Here is a 21030-nt window from a genome sequence, read left to right as displayed (position 1 = left end):
GGACCTAAGGCGGTGATATCCGAGTTGGTAAAAAGGGAAGTGTGTATGCTACCCGGCGTCCTCGTGTCCCAGCTGGGATATTTATATTCGCAGCCTACCTCACAGTGGAGGATATCCTTGTGTTCGCCGAGATAGAAAATGATTCGTAATCTCTAAGGGCTTCCGATGAAAGTAGCTACATTCCGTACCCTAGAATACGATCTGGACTGGTGGCTTTGTAAGATAGTTATTATTAGCTACAGAACTAGACGACGAGCGCGGATTTTCATCATCTCAGTCTCGTTTCCACATTCCATATGCAGGTAGAGTGCCTCAAACGGATTTTAGCACAGCCGTGGCGACAAGTGTTATCTTGATTTTCTGAACAACGGCGCTTGTAGACCAACGATAATTAAACTATGCATCATGCACTTAATCTAATCTGTCACCGGGTTGCGGGCATTGCGGGAATCTGCGGGCATTTTTGCGGGCATGCGGGCTTCGGCTTACTGTGCAGGAATGCGCCATAAGGGCCAATCAGAATAGCCGCTCGGTATTACATGGCTGCAAGTACAGCATGGGGAATATGCCAGTGCATATTCTCGCGTATATTATTAGAGCTTTACATTAAAAGTTCGTTATCTCCAGACAAGTATAAAATCCCCAACCGTACTCTGCCAGAGAATCTTCAATCCAAATCATTGAATCCAAATCATTGAAAACATTTCACCCTTCCAAACTCCTACTTTCAAGCTCTCCAAGCCCCCCGAAGTCCTCCACAATGTCCAAGCTGATAGTCGTCACTGGCGCGACTGGCATGCAGGGCTCAGGAGTCATTGATGCCCTTGCCGCAAACCCCGACTGGAAAATCCGAGGTCTTACACGCAATACCAACAGCGAAAAGGCCAAGGCCCTGATTAAACGTGGCATCGAGATGGTCACCGCCGACTTGGATGACGAAGATAGTCTCGTTAAGGCCTTCATTGGTGCCAACGCCATCTTCGCAGTCACCGATTTCTACGAGCCATTCGCGACAGGGATCGGCCCAGAGAAGGCGATGCATATCGAGTACGACCGAGGCGTGAATTTGGCCCGTGCTGCTGCTAAAACAACCACTCTCGAATACTACTTCTGGAGCACCCTGCCCGATGCGAGCGGCCTAACTAACGGCGAGGCCAAGGTCCCGCATTTCGATGCCAAGGGGGCTATCGATGCCTATATCAAGAATGATCCGGTCTTGAACTCTAAGACAATCTTTCTTTTGACGGGATTTTATGCGTCTAATTTTAACTATCCGCCTTTTACCCCTATTTACTCGGTATGGATTTCACCTTTCTCTTTCAACCTGCCAAAGTTGCCTATCAACTAATAATTGAAAATTATAGAAACCAACCGGTCAATACATCCTTGCCCTCCCAGCCAACTCCTCGTCTTATCTCCCCTCACTGGGCTCGGTGGATAACATCGGTATCACCGTCAGTGGTCTGCTCCAACACCCATATCCCAAGGAAGCAAGTGATACCAAGGGAGGTCGATATGTCCACGTCACAACGGGCAAGTACCAGATCCAGGACTATTTCTCGAAATGGGCGGAAATTGCGGGAAAGGGGAAGCTTCAGGTTCTATCAGTTCCATTCAAGCAATTTGAAGCGCTTCACGGTATGTGGGGGACTGAATTGGGTCTTATGGTGAAGTTCTGGGAAGTTGCTGGACCGCCCAAGATGTGGGGAACAGTCGGGGAGGGGGATGTTATGATTGATTCTCGTGAACTTGAGGGCGTTAAGAATCGTTTGGTCAGTGCTGAGGACACCTGGAGACAGGCCGACTGGAGCCGGTTTTGAAGTTCCTTATTAGATCATAATATCATAATATAACCAATACTACCAGTGTATTTACTATTGTTATAGAAAGGATTCTTACACCTACGAGATATGATTGATAAACTTTCTTAGTGTACCGAAGCAATATCTGCAGTCAAGGGGAGAAAAGAAGGAAACAAAAATGAGGCCGACCCTCTAGGCGGCTAGATAGTGTTATCGTTACATACCCCAAGGAGAGAATAGAGGAGCTTCAGGGCGTAGGGACGGAAGAGTAGAACCGCAAGGGCAGTCATACTAATGTAAAAAACATACAACAGCCAGGATTCGCATGTGGTCACCCACCATACTACTAACTGGCCGGCGTGTGGCTTAAGTACGGCTGAGCGGACGGGAAGCCCTGTTCTCCACACCCTATGGTCGTATGTGCTAGGAAAGGAATAAATATAATTTATATTCTTTAGGACTGCCCACTTCCAACGTACCTGTCGCGACTTTAGCGTCGCTCGGCTGTGAGTAGGATGAGGGTGAGAATCACCCTCCGTCCTAGAATCTGAATCGTGTTGAAGGTCCTCGATTAAGCTGCGGATCTACAAAGCTCCATTTCCAGCATTGGCGCACGCGATCTATTATGTATCCAGGGCGGAAAAGCTTTTTTGTACTCGGAGTACTCATTCAGATGAAGTAACCTCGTTTACATTAATGATAAACCTAGATCGTGACTGCCCATGTGAATCTTCCCTAAGAGAGCCGCGGCCATGAAAGTTTGCATCCCCAAGCATAACTGAGTAAGAGCGAGAGGTATAAGGCAGTCTCCAACTCCATCTGCTTCTTTTCCCTCCTGACATCGCTCTGTTCTTCACCAGCTCGTAGACTGTTCTCGTGGCCAACGATGATCAAAACTCATACGCAGCTATTGTATCACCAGCCCGAACGGGTCCTGGGCATATGATTGACAGAATGTTTCTGAGTCCACACCCCCAACTTTCCTTTACCCTTTCTTCCCTAATTGGCATGATGTTTTTTCGTCCCGATAGTGCTCACGGTATCATGTATTATATCAGAACAAGTAGCTTCTTAGCATCCAAACTCGTTCTCGCACTAGCTACATCACAAGGCACAAATCACTTCTTGTTCCTTAGATCATGAACTTTTCCCAAAAAAAAAAAAACTCTGAATAGCTTCAAAAAACATTTGAAGTCAATGTGCGTTTGACGTATGACCAGAGGAAATAGCATAACTTGTATTCAAGAAGCTCACATGGAATATGAAAATCGTGCTTCGATGCTTGTCTTAATGGCCGCCTCGAGATCTGTGCGCCCATAAAGAACAGGGCCACGGGGGTGGAGCATGTAATCTGTACCAAGCTTGCCATCGGCGAGGATACTCGTCGCCAATTCGATCCAATAATCGAGAATTGAGGGAGGGAAAATTTGTGCATAGAACTTGCGAAGTTGGTCTCTTTCCACTGGTCGCAACTTAACCTCTTTCCCGAGCGCCTTTGCAAATGCCGCCTGCACGTCAAGCGGACTATAATTCTGGGGACCATGCAGTTCAACTATATACGGTCTCTTTGCTAGAGTTGCTTTGTCAATCAGCTGTTCGGCAAGAGTAGTACCAATGTCCAAGACGGAAACCATCGAAATTTTATAGTCCACAGGCGTAATCGTCGAAAAAAAGAATGGATCTGGGCCCTTAAGGGTGGCGAGGTTCATAGTCCAGTTCTCCATGAAATAGGCACATCGGACAAACACAATGCTTTCAACTTTCGTTCGCCGCAGTACTTCTTCCGCTTTGTTATTTGTCTTGATTTCGCCCTGTCTTCGTGGTCAGCAAGATCATAAGATTCGAGATTATATACGTACAACACCCTCGCTAAATTCAGCCCCGCCGCTACTGAGCAGAACGAGTCTCTTAACATTTCCAGCTAGCTCGATTGCCGTTTTGATATTTGAAGATATCTTCTCCGCATGTTCGATCAGATCCCGACCGTCGAAGACTGGTGGTATAATGGCAAGAACGGCATCAGATCCCGTCAGATCAAGCGTACCCTCATCTGACGCATTGCCCTCTACGGCAGAGAAGTTGGCCTCGGCAGAAAATGCAGCTGGGACCTTGGAAAGATCTCTGTAGATCCCATGAACCTGCACAGGCTTGCTGAGTAGCGACCTGATGGTTGCTACACCTGACTTTGTGCTTGCTGGTACAACTGTAACCCGCATTGTGAGATTCCTCAATCTGATATGGAGTCTGAGACAATTCAAGAATAAGTTTGTGTAGAGGATATGAAAGCGTGCATGGTATGTTTTCAAGTTTTAGGCCACCTCGTATTATGCTGATGTCATACACATCTTGACCAGGCCATCATTGGGGAACAGGGTCGATTTGTTATCTAATGGGATTAATTAGCTATTATGGGAAGCTGCACGCAATAGAATCGCTAAACTCCTGCGTGTGAGCGAGATCAATTGCATTTATTAGCCATCTCCTTAGTTGTTCAACTGAAAATTGCTAGGGCATAATTAGTCTAAAGCATAAGGGTCTGCCTAACAAAAGAATTTGGTACTCGAGTAAAGCGATTTTGGATATTCTGGTAGAGGATCTTAAGTGGACTGAATATTTTGCTCCTCAATCAACCGTTCTCAAGCATGATCTCCTGTCTCCCCTGAGAACAGCAAAAGTGAGGGCCAAGCTAGGGGTAGAAAAAGGGCTATGTACAACGATGGGAAGACTGAATTAGGGGACCTCGTTACAGTAGTTCCTCACAGGTATTAGATAGTTCGGCTAAAGGATAGTGGGATTGGAAGAAGTGCGGCAAGGTATTTCTCTATCAAAAAAAAAAAACATACAACAGCCAAAAGTATGGCTGATCTCACCTAGCGCCCATTGTTCAGTCCTAGGCGCCTCGCCGCTTTACCTAGGCGGCTTCAGGCGGCAGTTCGCCCACTTGAATATTCTTCACCAGAAGACTGCGTAGGGTAAAAAGCCCATTTACCTATTTTGGCACAGAAGACTTCGCCAGCGGCAAGCATAGAGAACAACAATAGATAAATATGAGGAAACGCTAGGCGCGTCTAGCAATGGCCTCTCACTATCTGACCCCTATTAACCAATAGTAAGGATCAACCCGCTAATTTTATCTTCGTCGTGGATTACGATAACTATAGTTAGTATAATTTGCGGAGCGAAGCGGAGCCAGATAGACACTTTATTCGATATGGTTCCCTATTAGTACCACGTGACTCACGTGACGTTTGCTCTTTTTGAGAACTTCCACAGTACACCAACGCTTAAGGTTTATCGCTTATGAGCACCAGCAAATCAACATGTACTTGAAGGAATGAGTGGATTGTGCCATAGAAAGGTTTTTCTGGTACGTGGGGCTAATCAATGACATCATACTACGATAGATGTAGTGAAGGACTGACCACTATGACGTTATATTATAAACCGCAATGTAAATATCTAGAAGGCACGAAGTTCATAATGAACTTGTCAGAAGCACAATGAACTTAGCAGAAGATGGCAAGTTTTATAAGAAGATACTACTTTACGAAATCCTTATCCAACCTTTATTCATTACACCAAGCACAAATATTATATTCCACTATGCGCACAGCAAAATTTGTTAATGACAATATCACCGTATCGAGCGACTCCGACGTGAAGTTGACGCTCTTCGATGAGAACGATACCGATAACCCTTTAACTTTCCTTTGCCCTGGAGACACTAAAAAAAAATTCACCGGAAGAATTCTTAGTATTGAACCCTGTCAGACCTATTCTACTAGGTCCTGGCAGCTTTCAGAGGATACAGAATTCGATGCTAATAAGGATATTATTGTGACTAATGAGAGTGAGCAATTTATACCTAAAAATTGATTAATGAGTGACTACTAATAGCTAAATAAGCGATCGAACAAGGAAACAAGGTGGTTACGTTTAGTTAAGGAAGGGAGATCCTTAAAGAAAATTTGTTATCTAGTTTAGCTATATTACGGTTCTCGAATCGGGTTCATTAGTGCTCTATTTCTTAGCCCCACTGCTAAGACCTACGGTAGATCGTTTATTGAGTAGACTATACACTCAGTTAAGGGCCGCCGTAAATTGCGACGTAGATTGCATAGTGATTCATGGCCCAGGAATCAAAGCGCAGGCTATAATCTTACCATCGAATACGATACCACATAAGATACGTTTTACAACTGTTCTCAACGAAGTATGGTCTGCTCAATAAATTATCTGCGCTGAGGCCTATATCGCGGTGGGGGCCGAGAAAAAAATCTCAGTGTTTACTACTTCGTACAGTTCTTGACCGGTCTACTATGTCAGCGTTTAACGGTACCAGCTTTGAATCGACAACGACAATAAAATCCGCGATGAATAATTGTAGCCACCTGGAGACAAAGCATCTTTGCTTACCGAAGTTAGTTTTCTATGTAGATAATGCAGCCTTCTATTCGATGTCAAAGGGGTGTGAGCGAAGGCTGCGTGTGGTGAGGAGGCCAAAAACAAAGGCAAATGAAGTTGGGCGGGGAAGGTCTCGCTAGATTGATTATTAGGATCGACCCTGCTTGGTTTGTTTACATGAAAGATACTCTTAATTTCCAAGAAAAATTGCGGTATCATAACAGTTACAAGTTTCAGGGATGCTGTCGACAAGAATACTCCATTCTATATCGGAGAATGTGGTGAACGTAATTGCATCAGAGTCGACCCGGGCCAAAAGGTGGCTACTTTGATGGGCATATCAAGAGATATCGAAAATCCTGGCCTCTCAAAATACAATGGGTGTGATTCTCATGATATCACCTCGACAGAAAATGTTGAAGTTGCGTTCAGTGACATAGCTATTCTGGGAGTTTCTGGTAGTGTACCCGCTGCAGTGCCTAGTCCAATGCAGACAAGCCGAACGAAGGATTCGTCACCAACTCCCCCAGAAAGTGGCGAGGTCAGGATCCAGGGCGAGGAACTGAAAAGTCGAATCATGGGTTTTGGCTCAGGCGGATAGCGGGACTTTCCTATCCTTGGGGCATAAAGCAGGCTATATCTTCAATTACAGCGCCAGGGACATCCCGGGTCGGGAAGATATAGAGCATCTGCGCATTATAACCTCTGTTCTGTGAATATCTTTATTGATCAAAAGAAGCCTGGCGAGTCCAAATTGAAAACTACACATGAGGGATAATTCTAGAGGTCATCATTCATTGAGGCTATCCCGGAGTGTATACACCAACATCAACCATCACATTCACAGGAAGCACATACAAATTACATTATTTTGAATGGAGATTTTATATAAAAGGCGAGTATCAACACACTCACACACCAGCCGGCTCCAGCCGTCCCTGAACTTCCTGCCACACCTGCCGCAGCGTGACCAGATGGACCCGGTCCGCATGGAAGAATCCCAGCAGGATAGACCGACACTCCTGCCAGGAGGTCACGCCGTGCATTCTGGTGGCAGCAGCTAGTTCCGTGACGAAATATGTGCGTTCAGAAGGCATCACCTGGCTACAAGCTGCGCCGATGAAAAGCACCCAGATCAGGAGGTCGCGGCACAATGCGAACAGGCCCGTGGGAATGGTTGCTTCTAGCGCGGCGCGCAGGGCTAGAAGGGGCTTTGGCAGCAGGGGCGCAAGCATGGGGTAGAAGCTCCAGATGGCACTGTTGTGGAAGCAAAGACAGGCCAGGCGTGTACAGCCCTCGATCGAGTTGTCGCCCTTGATTTGGCCGGTGGGTGTGTATCGGTCTGCATGAAGGGAATACTCGACGTAGAGGACTTCAAAGTTGAAGTAATCTTCCGTCTCTTCATCGAATTCCTTGTAGCCGCTGCTACCTTTGATCCACTCGGCGTACCAGGAGAGCTCGAGCAGGTCGTAGATGATTTTAGAAAAGCTGTCGCTGAAGATGCCTGGGATTTTCATGAGGGGGAGAAGACGGGTTGCGCAGAGGGCAACGTCGTCGCTAGGCGGGAGGAGCGTCAAGCGTGGGGGCCGGGTGGACCGGACGAAGGGGAAGATGGGTTTGGTGAGGGCCATGCAGGCGACTCGGATGTCCGTCCTAGTGGGTGGTTAACACTATGGTCGTCACGACTCGAGAGAATCCCTTACCAATTAATTTGGAATCGGACGTCAGGAAGCACGTCGGCAAAGTTCTTGCGCATTCCAATCATTTGACGCAAGCCAGCCAGATGGATCTTGAGATAGTCGGGGTTACCCGAGGCGATCTAATCAAATCAGTTTTCAAGTTTCGCCGAGAATACCACGAGAGAATTTCCACTCACCTCGATGGTTAATAGTGTAGACACTGCAGCGATCAATTCATCACTAGAACACTTCACCGGGTCCGATAGCCCTTCATTCACCAATCTGATCGTCTCGCCTCGATGGTGGAATGTATCAACCACCAGGGCACTGCGATGCTGATTCGGATCTCGGATAGGCAACTCGCCCCTTTGCATGGCTGCGTTTGAAGTAGACATACAAATTGCCGCATGGAGAATGGCCGGGTCTCGCTGGATAAGAGCGGCCCAATGGGCCTGCAACTTTGGTTTATACCGTGTCTGCAATGGATGCGCTTCTTGGGTCAAATCCCACAGGACTGTTGATTGATGTTAGTCAATTAGATCACGAATCATACTGGAGCGTCAAGATTAAAGCGTACAGTTCTGTAAATGTCTCATCATACGGTCTGTGAGCTGGGTATGACCCGTATTAAACGGATCGTGTGCACCCGATCCCACATACGACCATGGAGAATAGCGTGATGATTTCGTAGGGTATCCCACGACACCATCATAGCTACTGTCATCCCAAGAATCATCGCTCCAGGTTTGCCCGACCCAAGTTGCCGTGTCAGCTGTGACGGGCGGATAGTAATCCACGGCGGTCGTAGTAGGCACTAATTCATGCTTTGATGGGGGCGACTCGCTAACATTTGAGCCCCAGCGACTGCTGCTAGACGAAGACGAGGGCGTGGATGCCGGGGGCCGGGGCGGACCCATGCCCCCCGGAATCGTCTCTGGTGGCTGAAAGGCCAAATGCTTCCAGGATTTGCCTTTATATTTCTTAGTGTTTTCCAATCGCTTTTTACGATTGTGTTCTGACATAACATGAGACCGAATGCGCTTCAGGGTTTCTTCTTTTGTTCCCGAGGCGGCAGAATCCGGGTCGGTATGGACCCAGAAGAGCGTGGACTTTCCCGCCGAAGCATTGGCCGCCTTACGGGGCTTGCGGACCTTGGAAGGGGCATTACGCTCCGTCGTGGTGGTAGCAGCAGCAGTGGTAGCCGGTTGAGCCGGCTGCTGGGTTGTCGCATTCGGCGCTGAAGCTAGCGCTGTGGTCTGGGATGGCGGTGCAGTCGTAGTTGGAGGGTGCGACAGCATGGATGTTGTATAGGGGTCCGTGTGCAGGTTCGGATCGGCTTCAGACCATGTTGACGGAGCGGATGCTGAAGGCCGAGTGAGCACGGGGAGACTCTGCTCGTACTCGTAGCCTCCGGGGAAGGATTGCTTGGCATCCATGGGACGAGCTTAATCGGACACCGTCCGATGGAGGGCGGAGAGAAGAAGAACGAGAGGCAGAGCTCGTGAGCACGGAAAAATTTGGCGGGGTAGAAGAAAGGGAGGTTGCTCGGAGAGGAAGAAGACGAAGGTACACCAGTGACTTGTGACTCCCGGGGAGATATCCCTGACTGTCCGCTTAGGAGAAGAATAATGAATTCTTCACGTTTATCATGGCATTCTCCGACGAATCATGAACTCCCGCTAAAGTCGCTAGTGAGGAGTCGGGGGGTCTGTACCGAGCACCAGGTGGAATCTCTGCAAGATCGCGTCGTTTTTTTTTTCTGCTCTTAGTCGAAACGAAGAGAGTGGAGATGGTACCCCCCGAGGGCCCAGAAGAATGTGCAGAAGAGAAGAAGAAAAGAGGAAGTTGGTGCTTATTTCTTTTGCGGCGGCGCCGAAACCCTAAAGCCGTTTAAGAAGAGTGTTTGCTAAGGGGAAGGGGGATTGTTCTTTAGCTTAATTAATTCCACCGGAGTAGACAAATGACAAATAATTCGACTACTTTGTACGTACATTAGCTCTGTCATTCTTTGACTATTCTTCTCTGTACGACTGATCACCTAACATTTCCCCCCTCCGCCTCTAACGATCCAACGCCCACCAGAGACCTTGACTGGAGACCCAACTTGAATGGGACGGAATGCAATTGGCACATCCAGACGAAATCATTGGATCTCGGCCCCACCGAGTCGAGACCCTCGAGACCCTCCACTTCAACTCCGAGCGACTAAACAGTATATTGTTACCACATCAATTCCCTTATTTCAAATCATCTCGTCCGATGGGTACAGAGAGCATTACAATTATCCGAGCATCCCGGCCCAAGGAGGCTGAGCCTAATATCAAATCCCGACCGGACTGTCGACGGTGCTAAAACGGTGCATGAGGCGGCTGCGTCTGAACCTTTCTGTCGGGTCCGTCCAGACACGCTAGTCGAAGATTGCACAAGGCGAAGGTTATACAGGCACTGCTCGGCTTTTTTGTTATCTGTTGTTTGAGAACTATCCCATGCAGAATTAGGCATTGACTGGCTTAGTTAATTAAAATGCAACATCCTTGTCGGTTCATACCGCTGATCAAATTCAGGAACATTTTAGATCGGTACTTTCGCCTCCTATGGCCATGATAGGATGACGAAAATCTCCCCGTCTAACGGTTTGGGGGCCAGATGAAAGTACCATGAGTACTCTCCACTCTATACCGATTACAACGTACATGCCTGTCAAGCTTACCAACAATAAATTTACCGAGTGTCGTCGGTAGCAATCATCTCGAGTGTATGAGGCATGTGGCGTATAAGGCTGATCCGATCTGATATAAGCACTACGACGGGATCTGCAACGACAATCTCCTTCCTCCTCAACGCCAATACAGTACACTCTATTACTCTTTGCCACTCAGCCGGATACCGGCAACTTGAAAATGAGACCAGCAACTCGCTAGATTATATGAACTTCATTGCCGGGGCTGAATGTAATTTTCTATCGATTGCGTCACGGCGCAGAGTGTCAGCGCAGTCACGGCTCAGCCGCAGAGCGACGTGCCAGCAGCCCGCTCGGCATGGGAGGGAAGAGAAGGTAAGGAGGCAATATTGAATGAGAAAAGAGGAATTGGAAAATACAACAAGAAAGAGAGAGGAAGGAAAGGGCCAAGTTGCAAAGAGGGTTTGCTACCATCAAAACTCCCCACGTTTCCCCCATGCCCTGGATCCTGATCCTTATGCCATGCCCGGTCGCGGGAAAACGGGGACTGTCTCCATCTGTTCAAGCCCGCCCATTGTACCATTTTGCCCGGTTTGCCACCCTTGACCAGTCTGCTGATTGATAAACTGACTCTGGCGGAAGGGGTTGGTACTTCCAGTCGGGTTAGGCCCCAGAGGAGCTGCAGCTGGAGGCTGCAGTCCCCCATTCTGAGGAGGCGGCACGGATGCGCTCCGAGCGAACGGGTTAGTTCCTGTGCGCTGGGGCTGCAGGGCTTGTGGCTGTGCTTGTGCTTGGGGGATCTGGGGAACCTGAGGTACGGGCTCGGGGGCTCCCTGATTATAGCTGGGCTGTGCCATGGAAAGACGCTTGGCAAATGGGTTTGTGTTCTGCCGTTGAAGAGGGGCGGCGGGTGCAGGGGGTGCACCACCCGTGGGGTTATTCAGCATCATAGATTGCCGGAATGGGTTGGTCCCAGTATGTTGCGGCTGCAACGCCTGTGGCTGTTGGAGCTGTTGTGGCTGTTGAGAGAATGAAGGAACCGCATTCTGCGGGATGGGAGCCAGCTGTGATTGATATCCATAGGATTGCTGTGGCTGCGCTGTATATCCACCAAATCCAGCACCGGTGGGCATCGACTGGAGTGGCTGCGGCTGCGGCTGCGGCTGTATTTGCTGTTGGCCGAAGGGGTTGCCAGTGTTTTGCTGGGGGAAACCTTGGCCATATGGGTTCTGCTGGCCAAACCCGGTGGCTTGAGGCTGCTGAGGGAAACCAGTCTGTTGAGGGTAAAATGCCTGTTGTGGCTGTTGCTGCTGCTGGAAGCCTGGTTGTTGATACGGCATTCCACCGGGCTGGGCCATTGACTGTTGGTTCTGCTCAATAGAGTCGAAGAAATCAATCAGATCCGTAGGGGCTTGCTTCTGCGTTTCAGGCTGCCTGGGCGGGTTTGACACGGGCTTGGGTTGATTGCTAGAGGAAGACTCCGCGAAGGCGGACTCGGCACCAGAAGTCGGTGCGCGCCCATCCTTCTTGATCCCTTTACCGGCCAAGTATTCTCGCCTGCGAAGGTCAAAGTCCGGATCATTCAAGTCATCTTCAAGAAGGCGCGCCAGGTCGGTGGAGGCATGTTTAAGCTTCGGAATCTCCAACCGGGTGGCGGACTGAAAGTGCCGCGCAACACCCAAGAACTGAACCACCTCCTCCGTCTGCTTCGTAAAGGTCTTGTATATTGCCAAGGCGCGTTCACTATCCGGCCTTGACATTTCAAAGTAATGCTCTATTCGAGGAAATCGTTAGAAACTGTGGCAGCACTCGGGGGCCGGAAATGGCTGGAATTACCCAAAACATTGATAGTTCCCTCGTTCATAACCGAGTACAGCGTCAAAAGATCGAGTGTAAGGAGGCGGAATGCAGTCAAACTGATCTCGTTCTCGGGTTCATCTGTCAACAGCTGCGTATTCTGTCAGTAGCTGCGTCGCAATCCAACTCCCGGGTGTTACCTACATCACATCGCAACAACGCACGGATTTGCTTCTGTACAACTTCCGTTTCTCTTAAAAGACCTTTATCCACGCTCAGTCGCTTTAGACGCCCGGGTCCGCTCCGCACGTAGTCGGTCTTGGTGGCATCGAACGCTTTGGCGCGCGTCATGAGATACTCGGCATATCGCCGGATGTTATGTCCCTGTGATTGCGCTACTCATATTATCAGTACGCAGTGTCCAAGCCGCATATGTTGTAATGATTCACCTTCGGAGAAGTTACTGGGCGCGATCTTCTTCGGGTTGTCCGAGAGATACGACAGCGCTGCATCCTGCTGACCCTCCCGGATCATGAGGTGAACGATGATCAGGGCCTTAAACACGATTGTCCATGCTGAGTCTCGGAGTCTATGCTGAAGCGTTCGGAAGATCTCTGCGACGCCCGCCTCGCCGGTGTGAGTCGCCACCAGAATGGTTTCAACGTATTTAGATTTAGGGGCCGCAAGCTGTGCGCAAAGATGTGTTATTACTTGAATACCTCAGGTCTCCATTGAGTAAGACCGATAACTCACCTTGAGCTTAGTAGCCCCCTTTACCGACTTCTCAAAGTTGGTCATTGCCGTCGGGGCTGCAGGTCAGGGCCCGCTCCTGTCAAGATCGATTGGGTTTGAGGAAAATGGAGTCTAGGTAGACAGGAACCGAGAAAGAGACTGAAGAGCCCGCTTCAGATGTTGCTGTGATTGAAACGTGCTTGTAGAGTCTCAATCATCACTGGTATCGCGTACGGGGGGGGGGGGGGGGGGGGTTGGCTCATTGGGCCATGGCGAGAGCCTGGGAAGAAGAGACGGCGGCGCTTTGCGGGGGAAAAGTACAGGGCAATCGGATTGACCGGGTTGTCAATTGGCAGTCAGGGCAAGCTCGCGAGCACGACGATAGGAATGCAGGATTAAGAATAGGGTCGAGAGGTCGTGATCTCAAGGAACAACTAAGGCTGGTGGGCGGAGCTTAGGCGTCGGGCTCGTAGCCCCCAATCGGGTATAGCGCCGTTCCCCAGCACGAGGATCGGCTGTATGTGCATGGCATTTGAAACCTAACGTTGTCATTAGATAGACTATGTACTTTCTGGAAGGACTTGGATTGTTATTTATTGTAATTGACTGCTATATTATAGTTCAAAGGCTTTCATCTTTGTCTTGTCTTATTTATTGGACTACTGGTAGGTTTATCAATGTGGGTAGATAACGTTTTGTAGAATATATATCGAGCCATACCTGGTAGGACGACAGTAGTAACCTTACTTACTTCTCGGCCAAATCAATCAATACTACCCGATATCCATTTGCTTACACCTCGAAGAGTCGCGATTTACAAGAGGAAGAGGGAATATTCATCATAATAACAGTGACTCGTGTGAAACTGCGATAAAGGACCTGCAGTCTAGGGGGATGGAACCAGCTTGAACATGTGGGGGTTGGATTACGTAGGGCCATTCTTGAAGTTCAGAACAAAATTATTTAGGTGGCTTCCATATAGCTTGTTACAGGTGCCTGCAATGCCCGAGTAGGACCAAAAGAGAGTCTGGGGAGGCCTATGGGTCCGGTTTATCCCTCAAAATGGATGGCCAAGTAACCTTGTGTATAAGTCTATCTATTTGGTGCTCGTGCGAAGACTTGAAACCCGACATTTTTAGGTACCCGGAGCCATCAAGACACAGTCCCCTGCATCTTCATACATCCATACACCTCGTTGGAATGGCTGGAATGGCTGGGCACCGGGCGGTAGTCATCTCCAAACTTAGCCTCTACTGTCGTCTACAAGCAGATATAAAACCAAGTCGAACAAGACGAAACATCCATATACCACAGAGATATGCAGAAACGGAAATGTCGATTCCTCCTATCGTATCAATGACAACGGATTAAGACTGGCTTGCGGCCCTGAGAACACTTTCATCCCAATGATTTCAGAGATAGCCCTCAATCAGGGCGGGTGTACGGTTTCCATGGCAGGAGGATCGATGAAATATTTTTGCTTTTTGTGTGGATACACATTCTTCAGCAAGGTATCTGGGACATGGAAACTCGTAAACTATCCCGACCCCCGTCCAAGAAATTCCTTTATATCCAGTTCAAACCGCTTCCTTCGCCGTATCGTCCATTCCGAGCACCCAGATCGATTCAACGCTTAGAACTTGCTGAAAGACTTGACGGCCTTGCCAGTGCGGGGCAGGACACGCAGGACGTTGAAGCGGACCTGTAGAGAAAAATTCGAGTTAGCCAGATATTCAGTAGAAAGATGTGATAGAGCCATGCGAGGCGGGGGATGTGTGCGGCCGAATGTTGAGACAAAGGTCGAAAATGACCAGCCAGTCACCACCAGAGCCACTGGTGGATAGGGATTTTTTTTTCGAGGTAGGAATTCGATATTTGCAACGTACAGTCTTGGAGAGGGGACGGCACTGGCCGACGGTGACCCAGTCACCCTCCTCAACACGGAAAGCGGGGGAGACGTGAGCAGCCAGGTTCTTGTGGCGCTTCTCGTAACGGTTGTACTTGGGGACGTAGTGGAGGTATTCACGGCGGATGACGATGGTGCGGTGCATCTTGGTGGACACAACACGGCCGGTCAGGATACGGCCACGGATGGAGACGAGACCGGTGAAGGGGCACTTCTTGTCTGTATGATCGAGTCCGTTAGTGGATTGATGGTTCCAAAGGGATATGGCGGGTCGAGCAAGATCTTCAATATCGTAGATCATGTTCTCGAGAGCGGAGGATGCGGTCTTCACAAGCGATTGAAAATAGAGGAGAAAGAGATCTGCTTCCACGAGTTCATCGCAAATGCCCGATTCCATTCACATCATAGTTCACGGGCCCCGTAACACTGCCCTGGCCGCTTGCTGTTCCCGATCTCCACCCTCATTGAAAATGACCCAAAAATGTCGTAGATCTCGCCGTTTTGCCATAAATTTCGTATCGCAGGTCGTGCATACCGATGTAGGTGCCCTCAATGGCGGTCTTGGGGGTACGGAAACCGAGACCGACATCCTTGTACCAGCGGCGGGTCTGACCAGCCTTCTTGGACTTGGCCTGAGACTTCGAGTTCTGGAAGATGTGAGGCTGCTTCTGGAAAGCGCGCTCGGACTGGACGGTCAACTCGGTCGCCATGGTTGCGGTGTGTGTCGACGGGGAAGCGTTGTCGAGCTGGGTGAAAAGTTGGCGTGTCGGGTATCGGGATAAGGACTGTCGAGGTTGAGAAAGATTCGCTAAAGGCGTGGATTCTTGTGTGTGTGACCGCTAGTCTATTTTGGGCCTAGTGCGGGTGCGGGTTAGGGCTTGCCGTTTGTTTACGTTTCGGGCTATCACGTGACACATTTCAACGCGCCGCGGATCCCGGGCGGGACGTGTAGCTGTGTATGAAGTATGATTGAGGGGGAATGCGACCAGCTTTAATCTTCGACCCACGCCCACCCTGTGCGTGTATCATGCTGGGCTGATTGCGATCTTTTGTGGATGCAGCCAGAATGTCTACTCGACCGGACTCCGCGGCTACGCGACCGCGCTCGCGCCGCTCTATTGCCCATGTTCCGCGATCTAAGATGACGTCTGGCCTGGATAAGGAGAATGCGACGACGGACATTGGAGCAATGGCGCCCTCTGGATCCAACACCAGGCCTGCCGGAAAGGATAAGAAATCCCGAAGCAAGAGTTTAGGACCTGGAGGACTGGATGCGCTGCAGCATTCTAATGGGAATCGTCGCAAGGTAGCTGTCGCCCAAAATTCTCCCCGCGCATATAGAAGACAGACCGAGCTAATTTGAATTCCTCTGCAGTCAACTGCCTCGTTTCCTCTCAAATCAATTCTCAAACCTACAGTCCCCGTATCACCAGTACGGAATATCCCATCATTCGAAGAGACTCGTCGGCGCACCCCTGCTCGCGACGCATCTTCTCAGAAAGCCAATGCCGCCGGCAACGAGGGGCTTCTGATCGACTTTGCAACGTCACCACAGCCCGCAGGTACAGGAAATGAGAAGTCAGACAACCCATTCGACACCTTCAATGCGACTTCTGCCATTCGCGACGAGATGGCTGCAACCAAAGAACGCGACGAGAAGGAGCGCCGGGAGCGGGAACGACAAACTATTCTGGAGAAGCGAGAAGCCCGACGAAAGTCCATGGGTATGTACACCATGAAATACAATCAAGTACGATTCATTGCTAACTTCAAATGTTAAAGCAAACCGCCGTGTCTCATTTGCCCCCGAGGCTACACTGCACACCTGGAACGTTGTCGAGATACCCGATGATGCAACTTCGTCATCTGCATCGAACTCTACTCGGCGGACATCGTCCCTTACGAACAACCATGGCCAACAACCCGCACCGACCCCCGCAAGGGAGGCGCCTTCGTCGCCGGATGATGCCGAGTCTGATTTCGGGTTCTCTCCTGTTCGCGAACAAGACTTGCAGCAAATGAGGGATCGTTCAGTCTCAGATGGCACAGAAGATAGTCATGCAGATCTTTCTTCAAGTCCTTTTAGCGGAAGCTCAGCTGCGAGCGAAGATACTGGCGCTCATAGTGTCGTTGAAGAGGAAGATGGTGGGGACTCCTCGGCATCTGACGATGGATTTGATGCTGAGAGCACTGCCATGAGCATGGATGACATGACAGGGCGTTCTTCTGCCACTGTCCGGTCAGACGTTTCTTCCAGCTCCAGCTCTAGCGCCAGACTCAACGACGCACTCCGTCAGGCCGCAAAGGAAGCGGGAACCCAAGCAATTGATGACACCGGTGAAATTTCAATGGAAATAGCGGACCAAGAAATCACCGGTGCATTTAAGCCATGGATTCAGAAGGGCCAGAGACAGAGTTTCGACTGGGACGACCTTAGTGCTCGCCATGATCAAGAGAATGTCGACCCCGCCAAGTCCGCCTCGACCCAGGACGTCCCCGCCTCGGATGAGATGGAAGAGGACGAGGATTTGAGTATGGATGTGACTAACGTTGTTGGCGGAATCTTGGGTAGAGCAACCGGACGCCGCCAGAGCGCTGTCAGTCGCAAATCCCTGGGCCAAGAAACCAACTACGGCGATCAGACCATGGAGATGACTGCCATGGTTGGCGGAATTGCGGCCACAGAGTCTCCTGTTAGGCCTTTTGACGAGGGGAATGAAGATGAAGAGATGACTATGGAGTTCACATCAGTCGTTGGTGGTGTTTTGAACAAGGTTCAACCACTCCAACCAGCTGCGGACACCAGCACGGAAGAACCAGGCTCCTACACCCCCAAGTCTGACCGCATGTCGCCTGATGGGGATGACGAATCCGATGGGGGCATGGAAATGGAGATTACTGGTGCTGTCGGTGGTATTTTGCCATCGGGATTAGAGACCCCAGATAAAGCTCAGGCCAAGAGGATCATGGAGCTTGAGACCGAGTCTGGCCAGCTGGGAAGCTCACCATTCCAAGCGGCTGTCCAGCAATCTCCTCCCAAGCCTCCTACAAAATCACCCCTCGCATTGCAGGTTGCTACTATTGCCGCGGAGAATGGCAGCCCCAGCTTGGCGAGCGTTCCTCCCAGACGCTCATCGCGACGTAGCTCCGTGCTGGAAGGATCAAGAACTCCTGAAACGGCCACTCGCCATCAATCGCTATTGGAAAAACCAACTACGCCATCGCAGCAGCTGACACCTCAGCCTCGACCGACAACGCCCAGCAAAACCCCGCCGTCTGCCAATGTTACATTCCGCAGTGCCTCTCCTAAGAAGCTATTCAAGCCCGACATCAAACAGTCGGCAGAGAAACAGAAGAACTCTCGTCTGAGCATCTTTGAGCAGGATATTTCTACTGGCCAGTCGACTCCTCGGATTGTTCTTCAGCCTCGCGAAGGGCGTCTCTCCTCCGGCTTAGGGATCGATAAGGAAGGTCTTGGATCTCCTCGTGTTGCGGCCCTTCTCGATAAACGACTATCGCTGGGTGAAAATACACCACAATTTGTTCCTCAAGAGCGGCCCCGTGTTGGTGGTGTGCGCTTTGAAGACCCATTGAAGATGCAGGCCGATGAGGATCGAGAGCGTGAGGAGGAGGAGCTCCGAGAAGATGGTCATTTTGCCTCACTTAACACTATGAGTCGAGATCCCACATCGAGTCTGAAAGACCTGATCTCACGTATGAGTCCCAAGAAGGGCAAGATCGGAAATCGCAAGAGTCTTCACGTCGGTGCTGCCCGTGGCATTCTTGGCAAGCGTCCCGCTGAGCTCGACTTGGATGAAGAAGAGGCAGAGAACTCACCCAAGAGACTGCGCGGCCACACTGTGAGTCCAGTCAAGGGTGTAAGGCTACCAGGCCCAAGCCATGAGAGTACCACTGGTCACCGGTCCATCCGATCTCCAGTGCGTAGAGCTCGCAGCTCATCCCCTCTAAAGGGTAGTACCACTCCTATGCAAGAGCCCAGGAATGTTTCTAATAACGGAACAACGCCTCTGAAGAAGGGAATCGATGCTCTGCATCTGGCTTCTGACCCCCAGCAGCCGGAGGAGGAAGAGGTAGAGGCTACCATCGAGGATCAAGCCGAGGAAGTTGAGCCTATCCAACTTCAAGATTTCCTTAACATGACCAATATCCACTTTATGGAGCTCACCACGACGAAGAGACGACACACCACCGCGCCTGGCAGTGCTACTAAGCGGCTGAGTAGGGTTTCTTTGGAGAACACAGCCAAACAGGGTGTGATCACTTTTGACGACTGTGTGGCCGCTGGCTTCTGCACGGTACCCATGCTAGAGTTGTATCAACACGTAAGTTATGCTCAGACGTATTTCATCAATGACGGAACTGCCTCGCTAATTCATGATAGTCTTGCCGTGAATTGAAGTCGTATATCTCGGAAGGCCGCCAAGTGATCCGGTCCATTGAAGCCGAGACGTACGAGGACAACCCTCCTCTCTTCCGTGAATATGTGACGGCCCCGCCAGACATCCGGGTGATCATGGACAATCAGTTCCGAAATGTGAAGACTCATGCACGCCTGCTTAGCAAGGCCACCTGGTACGAGTGGCGCATGAAGCTTCTTGAGGGTCTGAAGGAAGGACTTCACCGACATGTAAAGGACATGAAGGCAGATGATGAGCTGCTATCTAAAAGCGAGGCGCTTCTCGATAGCACCGTACCTCCGTTGGTCGAGAAGCACGCGTCTCTTCAGCAAGAGGCAACCAACCTGCAGCAACTGGTCGAAGAGATGGAAAGCTGTGACCAGGACGAACTGCGAGGCGCACGCGAAAAGCTTTTTAGCGTCGAGGAGGAGATCGAAGCCAGGAAACGAGAACTCGAGCAATTGCAAGTGGAGGCGCAAGAGAAGACCAACATCATCGAAGCCGGAGGTGAGCTGCGAGATGAGTTCCTTGCACAGATCCAAGAGGCGGAGCGTGTCAAGGAAGAGTGTCGAGGATGGAGCGCTCGGGATATTCGCGAGCTCAAGGTTTCTGTCCAGAAAATCGAGCACCAAACCGGCTGGTCGATTGTTTCAGCGTCGACCCCAGCGGAGTCGTCTGCTAGCCCGATGTTGACCATGTCATACCGTGGCCAGCTGCAAATCAAATTCCACCCTGGTGCATTCGCCACGAAGAATTCGTCTGCCGAGAAGAGCAACCTTCCTCTGGAGTTGACTTCTATCAAGGGCAAGTCGATTTCTCTCATCGCATCTCTGGTCTTGCAATCATTGCAGCAGCATCTCGCCACAATCCAGCAATCCAAGATCACTCCGAAGCAGCTTCTGCGCTTCATCTCAAGTGCCTGGGACCGCACCACCGGCCTCGAGAACGAGGCTCGTATGCTCGAGTTCTGCGGCCTAACCCGCCTCACCCTCTCGGATCCTAGTGACACTTCGCTCTCCCTGCGAGCTCGCTGCACTCTTCTCGGCAATGCCGCCGTATCCTCAACGCCTGGCCGTAAAGGTGCTGCGGCGAAGAACAATGGTGCCAAGCGCATCGACGTTGACTTTACCGTTCGCACGCGCATTGATACCGAGGTCAAAGATCTGAAGGAGATTGGGTCTCTTGACTTTGACATTGATGTTATCGCGACGAAAGTCTACGGTTTTGGTGCCGGTAATAAGTCGGGTCTTTCGGGCAAAGAGATGCAGAGTATCCTTGGCAAGGGGATGGTTCGGGACGAGGGACAGACTCTTGGAAATGGGGTCTGGTGCAAGGCTGTACAGATGCTAACCGGATCGGTGTTTTAACGGAGGATTTATGATATATTGTTATTTTACGTTTTAGGAGGCCTGGAATGGATGGAATTGGGATGGTTCTAGGGGTATGGGTCTCGAGCAACGGAGTTATGGTCGTGGTGGTTATGGATTGGTTACTGTATCCCTTGGGCTTGAGCGATTTATTATTTGAATGATTATGCATTTTCCCACCATTTTAACACCTGCATCTCGAAATCAATGTTCTCTGTAGATACTGAGTGGTAACATCTCTCGAA

At 50.2% G+C, this 21030-nt stretch overlaps 6 protein-coding genes across 6 annotated transcripts; 2 read left to right on the top strand and 4 right to left on the bottom strand.

The window, feature by feature from the left end:
• Positions 1 to 760: 760 nt before the first annotated feature.
• Positions 761 to 1820, top strand: N7496_000937 (uncharacterized protein; the record flags this gene model as incomplete). Its single annotated transcript, XM_056693868.1, has 2 exons — positions 761 to 1297; positions 1365 to 1820. The coding sequence occupies 2 exons, from the start codon at positions 761 to 763 to the stop codon at positions 1818 to 1820; spliced, it is 993 nt and encodes a 330-aa protein (XP_056560597.1).
• A 1232-nt stretch (positions 1821 to 3052) lies between these two features.
• N7496_000936 (nucleoside-diphosphate-sugar epimerase) lies at positions 3053 to 4018 on the bottom strand (the record flags this gene model as incomplete). The annotated part of the gene is made up of 2 exons (XM_056693867.1): positions 3053 to 3613; positions 3662 to 4018. 2 exons carry the CDS (start codon positions 4016 to 4018, stop codon positions 3053 to 3055), a joined length of 918 nt encoding a protein of 305 aa, XP_056560596.1.
• A 3099-nt stretch (positions 4019 to 7117) lies between these two features.
• N7496_000935 (uncharacterized protein) lies at positions 7118 to 9321 on the bottom strand (the record flags this gene model as incomplete). Its single annotated transcript, XM_056693866.1, has 4 exons — positions 7118 to 7859; positions 7910 to 8025; positions 8083 to 8399; positions 8463 to 9321. 4 exons carry the CDS (start codon positions 9319 to 9321, stop codon positions 7118 to 7120), a joined length of 2034 nt encoding a protein of 677 aa, XP_056560595.1.
• A 1759-nt stretch (positions 9322 to 11080) lies between these two features.
• N7496_000934 (ENTH domain protein) lies at positions 11081 to 13160 on the bottom strand (the record flags this gene model as incomplete). The annotated part of the gene is made up of 5 exons (XM_056693865.1): positions 11081 to 12339; positions 12402 to 12513; positions 12567 to 12757; positions 12812 to 13049; positions 13116 to 13160. The coding sequence occupies 5 exons, from the start codon at positions 13158 to 13160 to the stop codon at positions 11081 to 11083; spliced, it is 1845 nt and encodes a 614-aa protein (XP_056560594.1).
• Positions 13161 to 14469: 1309 nt separating this feature from the next.
• N7496_000933 (40S ribosomal protein uS17) lies at positions 14470 to 15786 on the bottom strand. Its single transcript, XM_056693864.1, has 3 exons — positions 15536 to 15786; positions 14981 to 15219; positions 14470 to 14796 (listed from the first exon to the last, which is right to left on the bottom strand). Exons 1-3 carry the CDS (start codon positions 15708 to 15710, stop codon positions 14728 to 14730), a joined length of 483 nt encoding a protein of 160 aa, XP_056560593.1. The 5' UTR covers positions 15711 to 15786; the 3' UTR covers positions 14470 to 14727.
• Positions 15787 to 16066: 280 nt separating this feature from the next.
• On the top strand, positions 16067 to 20785 carry N7496_000932 (kinetochore-microtubule binding complex subunit SPC105; the record flags this gene model as incomplete). The annotated part of the gene is made up of 4 exons (XM_056693863.1): positions 16067 to 16306; positions 16376 to 16724; positions 16783 to 19343; positions 19403 to 20785. 4 exons carry the CDS (start codon positions 16067 to 16069, stop codon positions 20783 to 20785), a joined length of 4533 nt encoding a protein of 1510 aa, XP_056560592.1.
• Positions 20786 to 21030: the final 245 nt, after the last annotated feature.

This window comes from Penicillium cataractarum (assembly GCF_028827025.1).
Source record: "Penicillium cataractarum strain IBT 29864 chromosome Unknown utg000001l, whole genome shotgun sequence".
NCBI lineage: Eukaryota > Fungi > Ascomycota > Eurotiomycetes > Eurotiales > Aspergillaceae > Penicillium > Penicillium cataractarum.
Note: the sequence above shows the minus strand (reverse complement) of the source record. Positions and strands in the feature narration are given on the sequence as shown.

Coding starts and splice junctions, on each gene's coding strand:
- N7496_000933 (XM_056693864.1), bottom strand. CDS start 15,710: ATGGCGACCGAGTTGACCGTCCAGTCCGAGCGCGCTTTCCAGAAGCAG. Junction 15,220..15,535: donor CATTGAGGGCACCTACATCG/GTATGCACGACC, acceptor TCGATCATACAG/ACAAGAAGTGCCCCTTCACC. Junction 14,797..14,980: donor GCCGTCCCCTCTCCAAGACT/GTACGTTGCAAA, acceptor TTTTCTCTACAG/GTCCGCTTCAACGTCCTGCG.